This window comes from Cannabis sativa, chromosome 1 (assembly GCF_029168945.1).
Source record: "Cannabis sativa cultivar Pink pepper isolate KNU-18-1 chromosome 1, ASM2916894v1, whole genome shotgun sequence".
NCBI lineage: Eukaryota > Viridiplantae > Streptophyta > Magnoliopsida > Rosales > Cannabaceae > Cannabis > Cannabis sativa.
Window position 1 is genome coordinate 52,709,106 of NC_083601.1, and position 19,522 is coordinate 52,728,627.

At 33.8% G+C, this 19,522-nt stretch overlaps 2 protein-coding genes and 1 long non-coding RNA gene across 3 annotated transcripts; 2 read left to right on the plus strand and 1 right to left on the minus strand.

Annotated features, from left to right (window-relative positions):
* Nucleotides 1–2,809: 2,809 nt before the first annotated feature.
* On the minus strand, nucleotides 2,810–16,073 carry LOC133035112 (THO complex subunit 1-like). The gene is made up of 7 exons (XM_061110852.1): nucleotides 14,040–16,073; nucleotides 13,486–13,518; nucleotides 8,293–8,326; nucleotides 7,485–7,556; nucleotides 7,265–7,315; nucleotides 3,308–3,367; nucleotides 2,810–3,055 (listed from the first exon to the last, which is right to left on the minus strand). Exons 1-7 carry the CDS (start codon nucleotides 14,216–14,218, stop codon nucleotides 2,810–2,812), a joined length of 675 nt encoding a protein of 224 aa, XP_060966835.1. The 5' UTR covers nucleotides 14,219–16,073.
* LOC115706803 (uncharacterized) lies at nucleotides 3,594–6,647 on the plus strand. Its single transcript, XR_004009654.2, has 2 exons — nucleotides 3,594–3,981; nucleotides 6,351–6,647. It is a non-coding gene; the product is annotated as an uncharacterized LOC115706803 (long non-coding RNA).
* LOC133035114 (uncharacterized) lies at nucleotides 14,599–15,147 on the plus strand. The gene has a single exon (XM_061110854.1). It carries the CDS (start codon nucleotides 14,599–14,601, stop codon nucleotides 15,145–15,147), a length of 549 nt encoding a protein of 182 aa, XP_060966837.1.
* Nucleotides 16,074–19,522: the final 3,449 nt, after the last annotated feature.

Sequence of the window (19,522 nt, forward strand, 5' to 3'; positions counted from 1 at the left end):
AGGCTTTTCAGGAGGCTTGGTAGTCCGATTCAGGTGGCTTGATACCGGAGACCCGAGCCAAGGTTTACTTGTCTGAATAATGATTGTCGTGAGAAGAAAATAGATTAAAAATATAATTGTGCTCATATTTTAATATTAGCGTATATTTGAAAAAAAATTAGATTAAAAATAAAAAAAATTTAAGTGATTTTACCGTAAAATAAAAATAAATAATCATTGCTTTGTAAATTACTTCCCCGCATATACCTCAGATAATAATTTTAATTAACATAAGAAAAAAAAAAGATAACATAATAAATTTTAAACTAACTTTTAAAAAAGAACATGTATATATATAAATTCTAATGTAATTAGGAATAGGAAGTGATAATAATGTCTATCTATATAAGAACGTAATTATTAGTATACTTAAATTTTTTGTATTCTTTCTCTACTTTACGATAGATAATTAAATACATACAAACTTAGTTTCTGTTTAATTATTCGAAATACATTATTATTGCTTGATACATTTAGTTATCATGATGAAGATGAATGATTCTTCTCATAATGATGATAATTATAATAATAAGGGGAAGAATGTTAAAGATATAAAAAATGAAGATTTATTAAACTTCAAATACCCAACATCAAATATTGAAGAAGATGATATATCAAAGTATTTTCTTGAAAATAATGATGTTGGTCGTATAATGGAAGACATCTTTAAAGAATCTCCTCTTCCTCCACATTATTCTCAACATGGCCTCTCAAATTCCATTCAAAATCTCAACAAGTAAGTTTCTTAATTAATTAGTTATCTCATAATTATGATATATAATTCACTTTTTTTATCAATTATAGTACTAATTTTTTTATTTCATACTAGTAATGATCATGGGACTGAAATTCCAACAATTAATAAAGATGATCCCCCTGCTTTAATGTCCTTCCCACCAATACAACATCAGGTGAGATGTATTTTTTGAATTAAAAACCCTAATTATTTGGTTGTCATGTCTTTTTTATATCTCTATTATATTAAATGTGCGAGTTTTTAGCGGTTAAACCCTTCCAATTATCATTTTACTTACACTTAACATTTCAACCTCAAGTTCGCAATTAACTGTGAAAAATAAATAACACCTTAAATTTATTAAGAGTTGAATAGTTTGGAGGGTTTTACCACTAAAATTTGAATTTAGAGAGTTAAGTATAAGTGGAATGATAGTTGACAGGGTTTAGCCACAAAAAACTCTTAAATGTGCTTATGTAATTGCTCTTGTTTTAAACATTGTGATTCAAATTTAAATTTATTTAAACCTGCATATATTTAAAAATATATTATTATTATTATTTAAACTTATCTCTATTATATTGTATTTGTCTTACATTAAATGTGCTTATATTTTAATAAATAAATTTATTTATTAAAATATAATTTAGATAATTATTTAAAAATATCAACAAAATTAGATAATTATTTTTTTATATAAATTTTAATTTAAATTTAAATTCGACATTAATGCAAATAATTAATCATACTTTATATCAAATTTTTTTTAGTTATTTACTTAACTTACTATTTAATAAAATTAATTAGTTAGATACAATTTTTTATAAATAAATTTAAAACTGTATTTTATATATTTAACAAAATATAAGAATTATATTAAATTTACCTTTTATTATTATTATTTAAATTAATATTTAAGGTTAGGAACTAATACAACTTTAAGCAAACAATGTTACTAATGCCTAATACTGCCTAATACTATATAATATAACAAAAGTTGAAATTGCCTTCTCTTGCGTTTATTATTAAGCTCTACTTGAAACACTTAATTTAAAAGGTGAAATTTTATTGATGAATAATTTGTTTTATTTTAAGGCTCCTGAGATGGAAATATCAATCGATTCTGCAGAAGCAATATTATAGAACTTTCAATTAGTGCTGAATCAGGTAATTTTTTTTATTTTTAAATTTTCTTTTAAAAGAACAAAATTATATAATAAAGATTCGATAAAATACTAAATTTATTTCTTAGTAAATATTTGACACAATTCTAAAATAGGTCCCAAAACGTGTTCGAGATTACTACAAAAATGTATTGTATCGCCGTGCAACAATATTGCAGAGACAAAACCAATATGGAGAAACAATAAGGTAATATTACATATAATTTTTTATAATTCTAACAGAAAAAGTGTACCTTTTTATTGCTTCTATAAAAATTATAATTTTGTTTTTTTTTTAATTTACACTTCTAATGATTTCAGGACAGACAGAGTGGAAGAAATATTCACTAATTATATTGACACAAGACTTATATCATTGTTGTTCATCGACGACAAGCTTTAACCATTCATCAGTTATTCTATAAAAAAAATGATGAGTTTTATTTTCTTTTTTATACAGTTTTTTTATTTTATAGTTATTAATTTATTATTTATTATTCACAATTAATTTTTTATAAAATTAATGATGAGTTGTTGATTTTTTCTTCTTAAATATATATTTATATATAACTAATGTATAAAACTAGAAGGGGTCATTTCATTTTTAGCCTACAAAACTCACAAATAAAAAAAGAGCAAAACTGTTTTGACTAAGAGCATTAAAGAAGTAATGATTTGATCCTACAAGAAATAAATATTTTTGCAGCTTTGAAGGAATGAGCCACTAAAGTTTCACTAAGTTGGTTATAATACCTTTAAGAATGGAGCATTACAAGGCTGTAAAAGTTTGCTTGGTATTCCGAAAATGAAGACGAGTTCTTTCTCTTCCAAATCGAACTTGTTGTTGGCATATATAGTCAGGAAGCTGCATCTAAATCAACCTCACCCTCAATGATCCCCGCCTCTGCCTCAGAATCTGCTTCCAATTGGCCCATCTACTCGGGCCCGGCATTCCGTGTCGGAAGCTTTGCTTCCGGTTTTCGTCCGGCATTGGACTGCCACCTTGGGACACCATGTCAGTCACACCAGCGGTTTCAGGTTCAGCATCCATTGGGGTTGTAGAGGCCTCGAGATCACCTCTGATTCCTTCATCATTCTCACTCGCATGAGTTGAGATCTGTACCGGTGAGAGAAAACAAAATTAGAAGACATTAACGAGAGAACACAGCAAATGCAGAAAAACTTATTATAGAAAGCAAGGGAAGAACAAGATGGGGTTCCATTATACCTGGTTTTCTTCCCCTCACGTGCGAACCCTTTGCTTCTTCCTTTTTAGCACGTTTAGCCCTGTCATTTGATTTTCTCAGGCTTGTGGGAAATTAATTGAACATGATGATGTGTCGGTGATCAATTGTTAAACTAGTCGTACCTTAGAAAATCCCTCCAAGTCCTGTCTAGCTGAAAACTGTAGACCTTTCCAGCAATACACCTGCATACCGGTACTGACCAATATTAGCTACTACTACAAAATGGGCTATTCCCAACGATTTTAAAGAGGGTCAACTATAGAAACCGTTGGAAAAAGTAAGTGGAAGTTTTTCCCATCTGTTTAGCACCGAAGCAAAAAAACTGTTGGAATAGTTATTTTCAACGGTAAATAACCGTTGGCAATACTAAATAATTTTTTTTTTTGAAAAAATAATTTATTCCAACAATTTTCAACTGTTGGGAATACTAAGTATACCCAACGGTTTATAATTGTGGGGAATACTTAGTATTCCGAATAAGGGAAAAGATGCATTTTATACCTAATTAATATTCTTGATTGAAAATTTGGGACAGGCGCTGGTTCGAATATTGGACCCAAGGCTGATAATTTCAAACCAATAACCCTAAATCTTCTCTCTCTCTCTCTCTCTCTCTCTCAACAATAACCCTAAATTTCAGATGAGGATACTCTCCCGACGGCATATCCTTTCTTCTCAGCTCCCGACGATACTCTGCCCGACGATTCCCCAAGTTGAAGCCCATGGGAAGCCAAGTCGAAGCTCCTTTCTCCCCTGCTCCTTTTTGAGTTCTTATCGGCAATGTTGCTTCAAAATGGTACCAAACATGCTATTTTGCATCAATATATATTTCTTCTTGCTGTTATCAATTCATAAGTTAAAATATTTATGTGAACAAGTTTTGAAAACTAAAATAGAGAAACATTTAAGAACATTTGTGCCTCTGTACAATTTTATCTGTAATCTATTGTGAGTACATGAGTATCCATCTTATATTTTCTAACCTAGCTCCCCCATGTGCCTCTCTTAACGCCGCCCCTGACCTATTGTCTAGAAGGAACTCAACTGAGCAATTCATGCTCATTTTCACACATACTGTGATTGAGAATGTTGAGTTATATATCGCCATTTCATATTTGTGATTGTTTTGATTGATGCATAATATTATGATGTATCTTCTTTGTTTGTACTCGTTCTTATGATGTATTTTCAATATTCCGTTCCCAACCCCCACTTCTTTTGCTGCTTTCGTTTTTTGCTTTTGTTTGGGGCCAATGATTAAAAAATTCATTTAGATAAGTATATGTCTGAAATTACTATGTAGATTAACTAATCTTCTCTATGAGGCATTTGTATTTATATTTTATTCATTGATATTCTTGGCGTTTGGCTTGTGTGAATCTGAGAAAAGTTCGCAATTATCAAATTGATGATTCATTGTGAATACATTATACCACTAATTCCTTCCCTCCGTATCTATGTTCTAATTTTTGTTTTGTTTTATTTATGGTCATATGATGATTTTGAATGCATAGACAATAGGTCAGGAGCTACCATTCTTTTCAACTACTTTTTCTCATATAACCTATTGCCATACAAGAATGTAAAACAATTCCACTCTTTGCTCTTCTGGTGTGTGTGTACTGGTAGGTTGCTATCAAGAAAATAAAAATCGTTTGGCTTATAAATCATCTGTATTACCTCCTCTGTCCACATCAGTTATTCTGGAGTAATTAGGACAAGAGTCCTTTTTCTTATATAGAGGCTAACTATATGTTTGTTAAGTATACACATTTAGTGCTCTACTTATAAATCAGGATAAATTCTTTTTCCTAAGAAATGGTTGTGTAAATTATTTTGGTTTGCCATTATGTATTTTTATCTGATGTTTATATTGCAACGAAAGAACTTCTACTATTGCAACATATCATTAATCCTAGAAATCAAATGTTGGTGGAACACTAACACAACCTAATGTATTTTATTATTTGTACACAATTTTGAAAAAACGAATTAAAAGAAGAAAAATCTCTTGAGAAAGAGAGTTTAGTACATTTTATTTAATCGGCGGTTGCTAGTACGATAATCTCTTTATTAATAGTACCATTTTCTTGATCTGTAAAATTCTGAGGAAGAGGAACATCAGCAATGTCTTCTTCTTGAGATAATATTGTTGAAGGAACAGTACCAATTTCCATACTCTTGTTGAGGATCACACTCATATTATTGAACCTTATATGTATTAGTTCTCTTTGAGAACTAAGATGAGTTTAGGTGTCATTTTGACTGTTCTGGAAGTCCACTGTTGAGTATATATAATAAGTATAGTTATTAACTTGATAATTACTCTTGGTTGGAAAAATGATTTGTTCTTAAAACTTTTAAGCAGTATTCAGGTCATTTTTAATGTTGTTATAGCTGTAGAGATTCAATTCTAATTAAAGTATTTAGCTATAGGAGGAAAAGGGTGTGTGTGTGTTGAAAAACTAATATAGTTTTGCCATAAATAGTATCATTTCTGGGTACAATCTCATCATTTCTCAGATTTGATGAATACAGTATTCTCTCCACTATCATTATCATCATATAGATCCATCCCATATCTTTATGGGATTAATTAGGTTTTCTAGTTAATTATATAAATAAATAGATGTTGTATATATATATATATATGTAATATTTTATATTGTTTTTTCTTTACATATTTAGTATTTACATATACATCTAAATTTTATTATGTTAATTTTTATAGCTTTGTTAGGAATATAGAGTTTTTGTTATGCGTGAAGGTCTTTCTCAAGTATTTATGTTACCAAGGTTTTCCTCTGCCATGAACAAGGGATCTCAATAACATAGGAGTAGGTTAGTCCTAGACATTTGATCTTTGTCTCTATTTTTTTTAATTTAAAAAAAATAAAAAAAGCTTAGGTAATTCTGTTATAATTAGCTTTACCCTGTAATTTTGAATCTGTATATTAATTTTTTTTTGAAAATCCCTTGTATCTCTAAAGCAATTACCCTTTACTTTTTCTCATGTAACTTTCTCATACTTTATTACTGCTACTGTTTTTCTATTTCAATTACAAATTTCTGGTTCCAATGTTTGTATGGTGCAGGTATGATAGTTGATAATTAATTTAATATATATTTTGCAGTTTTTGTTATTAATTTTTTATTGTTTACCAGTGTAATGCAGCGTGAACTAAACAAAAATGAGTTGAACGGTGTTTATGCATTTATAAATCCTGCGACTGTGGCGTCTACTCATGGCTTATGGTACAACGAGCGTGTAGCTTTGCTTTTTCAGCGATTGAGCAACATACATAGTTATTCATAGGTGGACATGAATGATTGTTTTTTTGAGATATACACTCTAACTTGACCAATGTATAAATGTGTTTTTTAATATATATTATCTAACTTAACAAATGTATGAATTTTCTTTTATAAAAATATTATTAATGTTATTATATTTTTTCATTATTGTATATTGGAAATTTAAATTATAAAAATGCAGGGAGAGAATTGTATTAACATTTGCAATTTCTCCCTTACCTTTTATTGTCCATCAGTTTATAACCGTCATTTTAAGTGGTGTATTTTGTTAGTTATAGTCTGAGTGAAGCTTTTTCCAACAGTTATAAACTGTCATTTAAAGTGGGTTTTCTCAATGGTTATAAACCGTCATTTAAAGAGATGTTTTCCATCAGTTACTACCTGATGGAAGTTTTTTCCAACAGTTATAAACCGTCATTTAAAGTGATTTTTTCCAACAGTTCTTAACCGTCATTTAAAGTAACTTTTTCCAACAGTTATAAACCGTCATTTAAAGTTCCAGATTTTTATGACACCCATATAGCCAACGGTTTTAGAAACCGTTGGGAAATAGTATAAATGACAGTTATAAACTGATGGGAAAAGCCAATTTTGTATATAGATGGCACAAACTCCGTGTTAAAGTAAACAAGTAAATATGAAATGTTACTGAATCAGCTTTAGAACTAATGCAGTGTTGAATAAACTATGTCCTAAATAATATAGAATAAAAATAATTAACACTGAAACAAACTAACTAATCACCACAAAAGTTAATTACGCACCCTGTTGTTTTTATGGTGATATTCAGCTTCTATCCCAGCAGCAGGATCCATCTGTAATTTGAAGAATTTATTTGATTTAGTAATGCCAGAAGATTTAACCAGATACGGATTATGATATATGAAAACCAATAACCAACATATGCTTATGAGAGAACATAAACGAGTTTAAAGTTTGTCAAATGGCTCATCAACAAGTAAATAAAATTTTGAAGGTGCTCACATCTTCAGCCAATGGCTTCCAGTATTCTGCAATGGAAGGAGTCTGAACACGTTGAGGATCCGTTAAAGCATTCCGAAAATGTCAATGATCAAAACGTTCAGCAAATAACCTGGGAATAATGAAAAGAAAATTATGCTACTTCTGTTTCATGCCCTTCCGCAAAAACTACAAGCTTGTAAGGTCTATAGTATTCCATAATTGGGATAATTAGATTGGAATTTGGTAACTTACATAAATTATTGGTTTCTAAAAATAAAATATAAAAGTTCATTGATTTCATTTTAAAAAAAAAAATCATTGATTTCAGTTTATATAAAATTTTCGTACTAAGTTAAATACAAGGACTTAGGAGTAAAATCTGTTTGTAAACTTCATATCTAACAGATTTTTGTTACTTTCAAAACTCTAAAATGAATTGTAGTCAAAGTTATCCAAGTATAGTTAGTGGAAGAAAATTGGAGACAAGAAAATAGAGGGAAAAAACAAGTATATTTAAGTAATCATTACCTTATTATTATTTTCTCATGATTTGTATTAATATTCTCTTTTACAAATACAAGGGAATTTCTTTTCATTCCCCTAAAAGATTAAAGGAATTAAAACTGAGAATTATGTTACTGTTATTATATATATTGCTAGGATTCTCATTTCTAAATTAACAAAAGAAAAGATTTAACTTTACACATCAAAGATAGTTATGACACTATGAAATAATTCCACTTCTAGTGTTACTTGGAAGATAATTAAGTTCACATCCTGGCAAATGTTAGTGTTAATAAAATCATTTTAGAAAGCCAAGATAACACACCGGATTCTGATCTGACCATTTCCACAATTGAGAGAGTTCTATTGAGAAATGTAAAAAGAATGTTTAGACAGAAGAAGAAAGAAAAATTGAATTGAAAAGAAACAGGGGAGAGGCCAGCATTATATATACTGGACCTCATTACAAATCGACTAAAGAAAACAAGACTCTAATGCACTTAACTGATCAAACCTATTAACTAACTTCGCATATACACCCGACACAAATAACCGAAAATACTAGAAGTAGTACAACGAGTTGAAGAACACCAAGACTAATGTAAGATAGCATACGGGGAAACAAGTTACACTAATACAACAAGATACCGTAAACTTAATACCCCCTCCTCAAGATGGAGAGTGTATGTCGTACACGACATCTTGGAGACATGTGAATGCGTATTGGTGAAGAGAGTGGCTTGGTGAAGGCATCAGCAAGTTGTAGAGTAGTGGAAATAGGAATGAGTCGGATGGATCCATTAGTGATTTTGTCACGGATAAAGTGGCAATCTAGTTCTATGTGCTTCGCTCTTTCGTGGAAAGTGGGATTGTTTGCGATATGAATGGCTGAATTGTTGTCGCAATAGATGAATGCGGGATGAGGTTGAGGGATGTGGAAGTCTTCTAGGAGGTATTGAAGCCAAGTGACTTCACTTGTGGTGGCAGCCAACGCTCGATATTCAGCTTCAGCTGAACTTTTCGAGATGGTTGGTTGTTTCTTTGTGCGCCAAGATACAAGGCAATCTCCGAGGAAGATGCAAAACCCAGTTGTTGATCGTCTAGTGATGGGGCAAGAGGCCCAATCTGAGTCGGAGAATCCACGAAGATGCAAAGAAGAATTTCTGGAATAGAGGAGACCTTGTCCAGGTTTGCCTTTGATGTATCTGAGGAGGTGATGAACGGCTTGTAGATGAGTAGTACGAGGGTTCGCCATGAATTGGCTGAGGGTATTCACGGCATATGTAATGTCCGGTCTAGATAAGGTGAGATAGAGCAGTTTTCCAACAAGTTGTCGATAGTGAGATGGATTGGTCAAACTTTCTCCTTCATCATTGTTAAGTTTTTGCTTAGGATCCATGGGTGTTTCTTTGGGTTTGTCGCCTATGAAACCTGAATCCTCAAGTAATTGGAGTGTGTATTTTCTTTGGCAAAGAAATAATCCTTCCTTAGCACGGGCAATTTCAAACCGAGGAGGTACTTGAGGTCTCCAAGAGCTTTGAGTTTGAATTTTTGATGTAGAGAATTCTGTAGCTGGTGTAGATTGGATATATTGGGACCGATAATGATGCTATCCTCTACGTACACCAGAAGATCTATGAAAGAGTCTTCGGATCCTTTAGTGAATAAAGTATAATCGACTTGAGATTGCTTGAATCCTTCTTGGAGAAGAGCATCGGATAGCTTCTTGTACCATTGTCTGGAAGATTGCTTCAGGCCATAGATCGATTTGTGTAATTTGCATACCATTTTTGTTCCTGCATTAAGAGAAGAAGGTAGGGTCAGACCTTGTGGTATTTCCATGTAAACTTTCTCGTTAAGATCTCCATTAAGAAAGGCGTTATTAACATCGAGTTGTAAAATGTGCCAGTTCTTAATGGTAAATATAGCAAGGAGTAATTTAAGGGTGACCATCTTTGCAACGGGAGAGAAAGTATCAAAGAAATCTAGCCCTTCTTGTTGCGTGTAACCTTGGGCAACAAGACGGGCCTTTAGCCTTTCTATGCTCCCATCACTATGGTATTTAATCTTATAAATCCAGCGACATCCTATAGCTCTTTTGTTGGCTGGAAGAGGAACTATAGACCAGGTTTTGTTGTCTGAAAGTGCTTTCAACTCGCATTGCATTGCTTCCAACCAAGCCAAGGTTTGTATGGCTTCAAAGTAAGATCTTGGCTCTTTGTTGAACGAAACTGCAAGGATGAAAGCTTTGTGAGTTTCAGATAAATTAGAATATGAAATGAATTTATCAATCTTATGTGGAGTTGAAGAATGATCTTGGATGAGTGAGTAGCATTCAAAATCTTTTAAGTAGCCAGGTGGTTTGGATTGTCTACTCGATCTTCTTGGAAGGTCCTGAGATATTTGTGGTGATGAAGCTTCGGTGCGTGTGAAAATTCTGGTGTAATCGTGGGGACGGTAACTTGATGTGGTGGAACCGCCGGTGTACCAATGGGAGTGGGTTCTGCCTCGGTTTGATGCGAATTATTGCGATATCTTCTATGCGATTTGCACCATTTGAAGCATTGTTAGAACTGTGGGGTACTCACAACCGGACATGTCATTTGTTACAGAAAGAGGAATTATATTAAGAGAAAAAGGATCAATATTAGTATTCTCATTATTTAGTTTTTGAAAAGGATAAATGTTTTCATGAAACACAACGTTTCGAGACACAAACATTTGTTTATTATTTATATGATAGAGCTTGTAACCTTTTACACCTTGAGGGTATCCCATAAAGACACAAGTACGGGCTCTTGGAGAGAATTTGTTTCTCCGATTTAATAAAGTTGAAGCAAAAACCAGACATCCGAAAGATCTGAGATGTTGGTAGCTAGGCAACTTATCAAAAAGCAATTCATATGGAGTTTTGTTGTTCAACAAGGGTGTATAAGCTGCTGTCAATACACATTCATTCCAGAATTTAATAGGAACTCGAGACTGAAAATAGAGAGATCGTGCAACATTGAGAAGGTGCTGATGTTTTCTTTCAAAGAATTGCATTTTGCTCGTGTGTTTCAACACATGAGAACTCATGTAGAATGCCATGTTTAGAAAATAAATCCTTAAACACCAGTTACGGTGCATTATCGAACGAAACACCTTAAAAACCTGCTTAAATTGGGTTTGAACATAGGTCAGAAATTGAGGCAAAATGAACTTAACATCAGATTTGTGTTGCATCAAAAATATCCATGTGAATCTGGAAAAATCATCAACTAAAGTAAAAAAATATCTGTGATTAGTGTGTGATACAACATGATATGGTCCCCAAACATCACAATGAACAATATCAAAGATTTTATTAGACACCGTATTGCTATTTGGAAAAGGGAGTTTTCTTTGTTTAGCAATAGGACAAATATAGCAAGGAGAAGTTTTATGCAAATCGGACATGTTACAATTGAGAGTATTTTTAAGTAGATTCAGTCGTTTATTTGATAAGTGTCCAAGCCGCGAGTGCCAAACTTCATCTGAGACAGAGAAGACTTGAGATGGACTTGGTCTAGTGTCAAGAATATAGAGATCTCTCACATTACTACCTCTTCCAATCGTCTTCTTGTTGGCATTGTCCTGTATTGTAAACTCATCAGCAGTGAAATAAAAAGAAATTGGAGAATTCTTAGTGAGGTAACTTACAGAGATGATATTGTATTTGAAAAGTGGGGCATATAAAACATTGGTCAAGACAATGTTGTTTCCTAGAACAACAGATCCACTTTGATTCACATTAACACTATCATTATTTGGAAGAATTATTTTAGTTGGTGTTGTCTTACATATACATTGAAACATTTTGATATCAGAACATATATGTCTAGTAGCTCCCGTGTCAACTATCCAGGAATTTAGAAAAGGGGAACTTGAATGGTGTGATAGAATGATACCTGTATTACCTGTTGAAGTACTAGGATCACTACCATTCATACCATTAGTTTGAGAGGCGAGTAAGTTCAGAAGTTGCTGGTACTGTGCCGAGGAGGGTTGGGGGAGAATAGTGTGATTTTCAGTTGCAGCAGAGATGTTTTCTTCCCCAGTTTGCACTTGGTTCGTAGCTGCCTCCTTAGATTTGTTTTGCTTGTTGAAACCCGGGGGATATCCATGGATTTTATAGCACTTTTCGATGGTATGACCATGTATGTTGCAGTGAGTACAGTAGGGACGATTTCTTTTTGGATGGATGTGATTTTCCAACTTGACTATCATGCTTTTGGTTCCCTCTTTTGTCCCCTTGGAATGCAAACGCCATGGCCGAGTTATTGTTGTTGATATTTGAGGCTGTTCCTCTTTGTTGTTCTTCTTGAGTAACAAGATGAAACACACGATTCACTTCGGGTAGAGGATCCATGAGAAGTATGCTGCCCCTAACTTGAGAGAATGTATCCGAGAGTCCCATCAAGAACGACATGATGTACTCCATGTGATAATGATCTTGAAGTCTCTTGACTCCTCCACAAGTGCATCCATTGCAAGTGCATGAAGGCCTGTAATTTGTTAGTTCTTATACCATATTGTTTTAAGCCTAGTAAAGTAAATGCTTATGGTCTGATTTTCTTGTTTAAGATTCATGAGATCTTTTCTCAAATTGTATATATGAAGACCATTTTTCTGATGATAACGAGTCTTTAGATCATTCCAAATACCCGAGGCACTTTCATCATAAAGGATACTAGAAGAGATTTCTTTAGAAACGGAATTCAAGATCTAAGAAATTACAATGTTATTGTTACGATACCAAGCATTATAAAGATTTTGATCAGAAATAGAGGGTTTAGGAATTGAACCGTCGAGAAATCCGATCTTGTTTTTGACTGAAATTGCGAGTTGCATTGCTCTGCTCCATGAGACATAATTGTCCTGTCCAGTAAGGGGTTGAGATACCAAAGCACTTCCTGGATTGTCCCCATGGTGCAGGAAGAAAGGGCTGGCTGGATCCTCCATTGGATTCTTGATAGAAGACACTTGAAGAGCTTGATTAGCTTGAGTGGAAGGATTCCCAAGATCAGTAACAGCAGCAGGTATACTGGTTTGGTTTTCATCTGTAGCCATTGTGCGGAATCAATGGACAGAGAAAGAACACGATCGAAGAAGAAGATCGGGAGGTACACAACGATGCGGAGAAGAAGACACGAAATTGGAAGGATCGGACGGGAAAGCCTATCTTTCCCGCTCTGATACCATGTTGAGAAATGTAAAAAGAATGTTTAGACGGAAGAAGAAAGAAAAATTGAATTGAAAAGAAACGGGGTAGAGGCCAGCATTATATATACCGGACCTCATTACAAATCGACTAAAGAAAACAAGACTCTAACAGACTTAAGCGATCAAACCTATTAACTAACTACGCATATACACACGACACAAATAACCGAAAATACTAGAAGTAGTACAACAGAGTTGAAGAACACCAAGACTAATGTAAGATAGCATACAGAAACAAGTTACACTAATACAACAAGATACCAGAAACTTAATAAGTTCTTTATTTCCAAGTCTCCACCTTGGCCTACTGAAGAATATATAAACAAACATATTTCAAACACATAAGAAAGAAAGAAATATAATCAAGAAGCATGTTGGTTTATCAATTTTATATGGATATAAAAATAAATAAACCAATTTATGACTTATGAGGAGACAAAACAAATTATACAGAAGTACAGAGAAGTAAAACACAAGGCTAGGGACTAGGAATATATTCATTTTTAATTTTAGCCACGAAGAGACCCACAATTCCATTCATTCCATATACTCCAGTAGGAGGGATATTCCCCAGTTCTGTCACCTACAAAGCTAAAGAGTCTCTCAAATAACATATAAGACATACCCATCTCAAATAAAATGATCACTACTCGTAAGTAAATAGCTAAAGAGTCTCTCCAACACAGAATGCCTTAATAGGATAGGATATATACTATGTACTGTATATACATTATATTATAAAATAAAAATAAAAAACTCCTTAGCTAGTAACAAATAGACAAGTGCTTTATAGGATAATTAAGGACTGAAATTTGTGGACTTGCATACCGTTTCTTAGCTCCATCTTGGACAACTTTCTTCTCTATAGGTTGTTTTTCAAATGGGGGACAGCCATCACGCTTCCTAATAAGCACAAAAAGATAACTCGTAAATAAATTAAGCTTCATAACAACAATCAATTTTCTTTCTAAAAGTCTAAGCAAGAGAAAATGAGGCATCTGAGACATTCTCACCCAATTCTTTTCACGTTCTGAGTATATGCTCGATCAACTTTATGAAGAAAATCTTTACCCTTTGGTTTGGTGGAGTCATCTCAAGCAGCTTTTTAACATGCTCCTCGTATGATCATTTTATTTCCTCTTTCTGGAAGCAACGTCAAGTTGTTAAAATTAATCTTTACAGTTGTGTCTTCACATAAATCTGTATTCATAGGCATAAAACTCCAAATAAAAATGACCTTTCAATAGGCATAAACTTTCCTATTAAGGAAAAGAAACTAATCGAACCTTCATGCTCAAATAAAATAAGTGATAAATATCATAGTTTAGCCTAGTGCACAGTAAGATAGCTTCATAAAAAGATACATAACTTGTACAGTAAATATCATATGCTGTTTGTTGATGACAGCTATGTTTTTTGCCAAGCTAATAATGGTTCTGCTAGAAGCGTCATGTCTCTCCTTAGACGATTTGAACATGCTTCTGGACAACAGATTAATCTTGGTAAGTCGTCAGTTTTTTTCAGCCCGAATGTTAATGGTCAGCTCCGCCACAGTATTTACACTACTCTTCATATGCCTGAAGCTTCCGAAAACAGCTTTTACTTGGGTCTGCCAAATATTATTGGAAGGAATAAAAATGCTATTCTAGGCTTTCTCAGAAATAAAGTCATGAATAGAATCAATAGCTGGTCTGGCAAGTTACTATCTGGTGCAGGCAAGGAAATTCTCTTGAAGACTGTGATCCAATCTCTTCCCACTTATGCCATGAGTGTTTTTCTTATCCCTCTTGGCACTTGTAATGAGATTGAAAAGCTAATGGCTCGCTTCTGGTGGAAAACTACGAATAGCAAAGGCAATGGAATTATTTACATGAATTGGGACCGGCTTTCCCGTCCAAAAGATGAATGGGGTTATAGGTTGTCGTCTTCTCCATGATTTTAACTTGGCTATGCTTGCTAAGCAAGGGTGGAGGTTTCTCTGTCACCCCGACTCTCTTGTTTCCAGGCTTTATAAAGCGCGATACTTTCCCCATGATGATTATCTCTCAGCTGATTTGGGTCGTAATCCCAGTTTTGTTTGGCGAAGTATTTGGAGCGCAAAAGATCTGGTTCGTCATGGAGCTAGGAGAACTATAGGTACTGGAACTTCAACTCATATTTTGCACCAACCTTGGTTACCCGATCCTGATAATCCTTTCATAACCTCATCTCATGTGGGTCTCATTGGTCATCATGTAAGCTCTCTTTTCTCGGTTGAAGACCGAAGCTGGGATATTGATCTGGTTCGAGATATGTTCAATGATCGGGATGCTAATCTGATTCTAAGCATTCCCTTAAGCTTCTCTGCTTCCTCGGATTTCTGGACCTGGTCTAACGAAAGCACTGGCCATTTCTCTGTCAAAAGTGCCTACCGTATTCTTCAACAATCCAAAGACCCAAGACTCGGTAGCAACAATTCTGGTTTCTGGCACAAGTTATGGCAATTGAAGATCCCACCAAAGGTTAGAAACTTTCTCTGGCGTGCTGCTTCTGGGACGCTTCCAACTTGTGTTAATCTCAGAACTAAGCATGTTGATATTCCATCGCTTTGCCCTGTCTGTCATGCTTCACCAGAGACAATCTCCCACATCCTTCTCTCATGCAATTTTTCTCACTCCTGTTGGAGTCACATGGGCCTACCAGCTGGGGTCTCACTTGATCTCTCTTTTGCTAGCTGGTTGGATAGTCTTTTTGACTGCCTTGATGACGACCGAGTCTGTTCCCTCTCTATGGTTTGTTGGTCCTTATGGAAAGCCAGAAATTCAATTGTTTGGAAAGATAAGGCGCTTTCTATTGCAAATGTTGTAACATCAGCCCGCATAGCTCTTGATCGTTGGCGAAAGCTCAAGACAACACCTCTCTCTCTTACATTTACTCTGGTAATTGTGATGATGGAGCTGAGCTTTAGACTAAACCAGGTATAAATACAATCAAGATAAACGTTGATGCTGCTATTTTTGCTAGTGGCCACCAGTATGGCTATGGAATGGTTGCAAGAAACGACTCTGGATCCCTCATCGATGCTAAAGCCCATTGCTCTAATAGTGTCTTTGTTCCTGAGGTTGTGGAGGTTATGGGCATCAAAGAAGCTCTCAGCTAGATCAAACACCAAGGTTGGCAACATGTTGAGTTGGAATCGGATAGCTTAGTTTCAATCCAAGCTATTCGCAGCCACTCACCTCTTCATTCTATCTTTGAGAACTTGGTTCAAGATTGTATTTCACTTATGCTTTCTTTGCCTTTTGTTAAAATCTGTTTTGTTAAACGATCAGCAAACCGCGTAGCACATGCTGTTGCTAGGATGTCGCGGTCTCTATCTGGTCGTCTTATTTCTGTGTCTAATGCTCCAATTTCTATACTAGACATTTTGTATTCAGAAATTTAATTTAATGAAGTTGATATTTCATCAAAAAAAAAATAATAAATAAATAAAAATATTAAGATGACTAATATTAATGACACAAAACTCTCAATTTAACTCATTTTCTTTCTTCGATGCAGCATGAACAAAATGAACTGAACAAAAAATAAATGCTTGTATAACTTGCTAAAACAAATGCATTATAGTACTTACCATACTCTCAGAGGGCAAATCTTTTTCACTTTTACCTGGGGCCTAGTGGCAAATGAGAGTTAGTGTCTACTACTAAGTGCATATAAGAACTGAAATAGATCATTGCAAAAATTGCTATTACCTTAAGATAGTTGAATAGTACAAGGCACTGGACAAGAATATGTCGCCGAAAACTATATTGACACAAGACTTATATCACTAATTATAATTATTTTAATTTACATTTCTAATGATTTCAGTACAGACACAGTGAAAGAGATATTCTCTAATTATATTGACACAAGACTTATATCACTGTTGTTCATTGACGATAAGCTTTTACCACTCATGTCTTTTAGAAGAGAATGATGAGTTTTATTTTCTTTTTTATCTAATGAAATACTTTTCCATTCAAAAAAATATATATTATTCCTTTTCATATTGAGAATTACAAAAGTCACCCTTTATACTTGAGATTCTCTTTTAAAATTTGTAACCTTGACGATGTGGTATGAAAATTTTCTATATGTATTATTACTAGTGACAATGTACATCAACACTCATAACATAATGTCATCAACTCAACTTTTTATTGGCCACTAAATACTAATCATAAGCTAAAATTTATTCTGAACATAAATTAAAAAAATAGAGAAATTTGCGGCTAAATCCCCATATATTTTTAAAGGTGATTCTACAATGCACCCCCTTAAAAGGGATGTATTGATGCACCCTTAATTTATTTCGGCATTCAGAAAATTATTTAGTCTAATTTTTTTTCATATTCATGTATGTTATAGCTATGTAAGATATCCTATAAAATTTTGAGAAATTCAGAATAATTTACAGTATAGAGAACAATGTTCGAACAGTTGATTTCACACGCATATAAAATAAAATAGTCACGCGTGCAATACACTGTTTGAACATAGTTTTCGGCGTGTTAAACTTTTTCAAATTTCTTAAAATTTTGCAGGATGTCTTAAATAACTATAACGTACATGACCATGAGAAAAAATTTGAATAAAAATTATTTCGGATGCTAAAACAGATAGGGGTGCATCAATATATCTATTTTAAAAAGGTACATGGTAGAATTTCCCTATTTTTAATTGTTATACACTTAATTTTTTTTTTTGTAAAACCCTCTTGTCTTTAATTCTGCATCGTTAAATTTGGCCATTAAATACCAATTGAGTTTACCGATATGTACACGTGTTTTCATTGGCCTTAACAATTTTAATAATTTAAAGGAAAATTTGCGGCAAAAGTCCTCAAAATGTCACTTTGTTACAGATTAGTTCTCAAGCTCGAGAAATATCAGCAATAGTCCTCAAGGTCGTACCATTCGTAAGTCCGTTAGTCCTAAATTTAACTGCTTTGTGAATTTATTCAAGAGTGCCACGTGTTGAAGCCTTATTGGTCCAAATAATAATTTTAATTAAAAATAATTAAAATAAAATAAAAACTAAAAAATATTTTAAAATTATAAATTTATTTTATTTTATTTATTTTTTCTGTCATCTTCTTCCTTTCTTCTTTTCAATACCCAGAAATTACCCCGACCCTTTCTCTTCTCTTTTCCCTTCGTCTTCTTCCTTCTACGCACCTCCACAACCACCATGGCCAGAATCGATTGAATCCCATACCTAAAAAACTCATAACTTTCCAGCCGTCACCCACCTATTTTGGGGTTTCTTTCTACCAAAAACAAACCTGTAACACCAACTTGTACCAGACCAAAATTTCATAATCCCTAGGTCCCAAAACCCAATTTTCCCTTCTGACTGATCTCGTGAGCCCACCCTCTCTCTCTCTCTCTCTCTCTCTCTCTCTCTCTCTCTCTCTCTCTCTCTCTCTCTCTCTCTCTCTCTCTCTCTCTCTCTCTCTCTCTCTCTCTCTCTCTCTCTCTCTCTCTCTCTCTCTCTCTCTCTCTCTCGTCGAACAGCCACACCCAAACCTGATGTCGGCCATTCTCGGTCCTTCAAGCATGAAATGAACCCAGAAAAATCTCCTCAGTTGAATATCTCATCAGTTAAAAAAAAATTCCAAATCACATAAAGTAAAACTTAAACCCTAAAAACGAACAAAACTAAACAAAATGGAATCTTCCCAATTCAGACATCCAAATAATGAATTGATAATAAAAAAAGAGAAAGCCCAAACCTGAGGAATGAATCAATGGTCGTGTTCCTTGGTGTGCTGCTGGTGCTCGAGATGGCGATGCTCTACGGGCAGAGCGGCGAGGTAGGAGAAGATCATTCCACCGAAGCAGACATGGTAGAACGGATCGATGAAACCGGTCTGAATGTGGGTTGGGGTTTGGTGGGTTTCTCCACGCCAAGAGAAAGGGCTGGGGGTTGGTAGGTTTTCTGGCAGAGTGAGAAGAAGAAGAAGACGGAGAAGAAGAAAAGAAAGAAAAAGAAAAAGAAAAAGAAAAAGAAAAAAGAAATTATTTTTTAAACAATTTATTTATTTATTTATTTTTATTTTTAAAATTACAATAATAATTTGGACAAATAATATTTTGACACATGTCAATTTTAAAAAAATAAACGGCTCAGTTAAAATTGGGACTAACGGACAAATAAAAATCATGAGCTTGAGGACTATCACCGCTATTTTTCGAGCTTGGGACTAATCTATAACAAAGTGAACATTTTGAGGACTTTTGTCGTAAATTTTCCTAATTTAAACAATATAAAAATTTATTTTAAAA

Excerpts from the sequence above, each read along its gene's own strand:
- LOC133035112 (XM_061110852.1), bottom strand. The coding sequence starts at position 14,218 with ATGTCTCAGATGCCTCATTTTCTCTTGCTTAGACTTTTAGAAAGAAAA. Across the intron at positions 8,327-13,485 it reads AGACTTGGAAATAAAGAACT|CTCTCAATTGTGGAAATGGT; the intron begins TATTAAGTTTCT and ends CTCAATAGAACT. Across the intron at positions 3,368-7,264 it reads ATCACCATAAAAACAACAGG|GTGTATTGCTGGAAAGGTCT; the intron begins GTGCGTAATTAA and ends ACCGGTATGCAG.
- LOC133035114 (XM_061110854.1), top strand. The coding sequence starts at position 14,599 with ATGCTGTTTGTTGATGACAGCTATGTTTTTTGCCAAGCTAATAATGGT.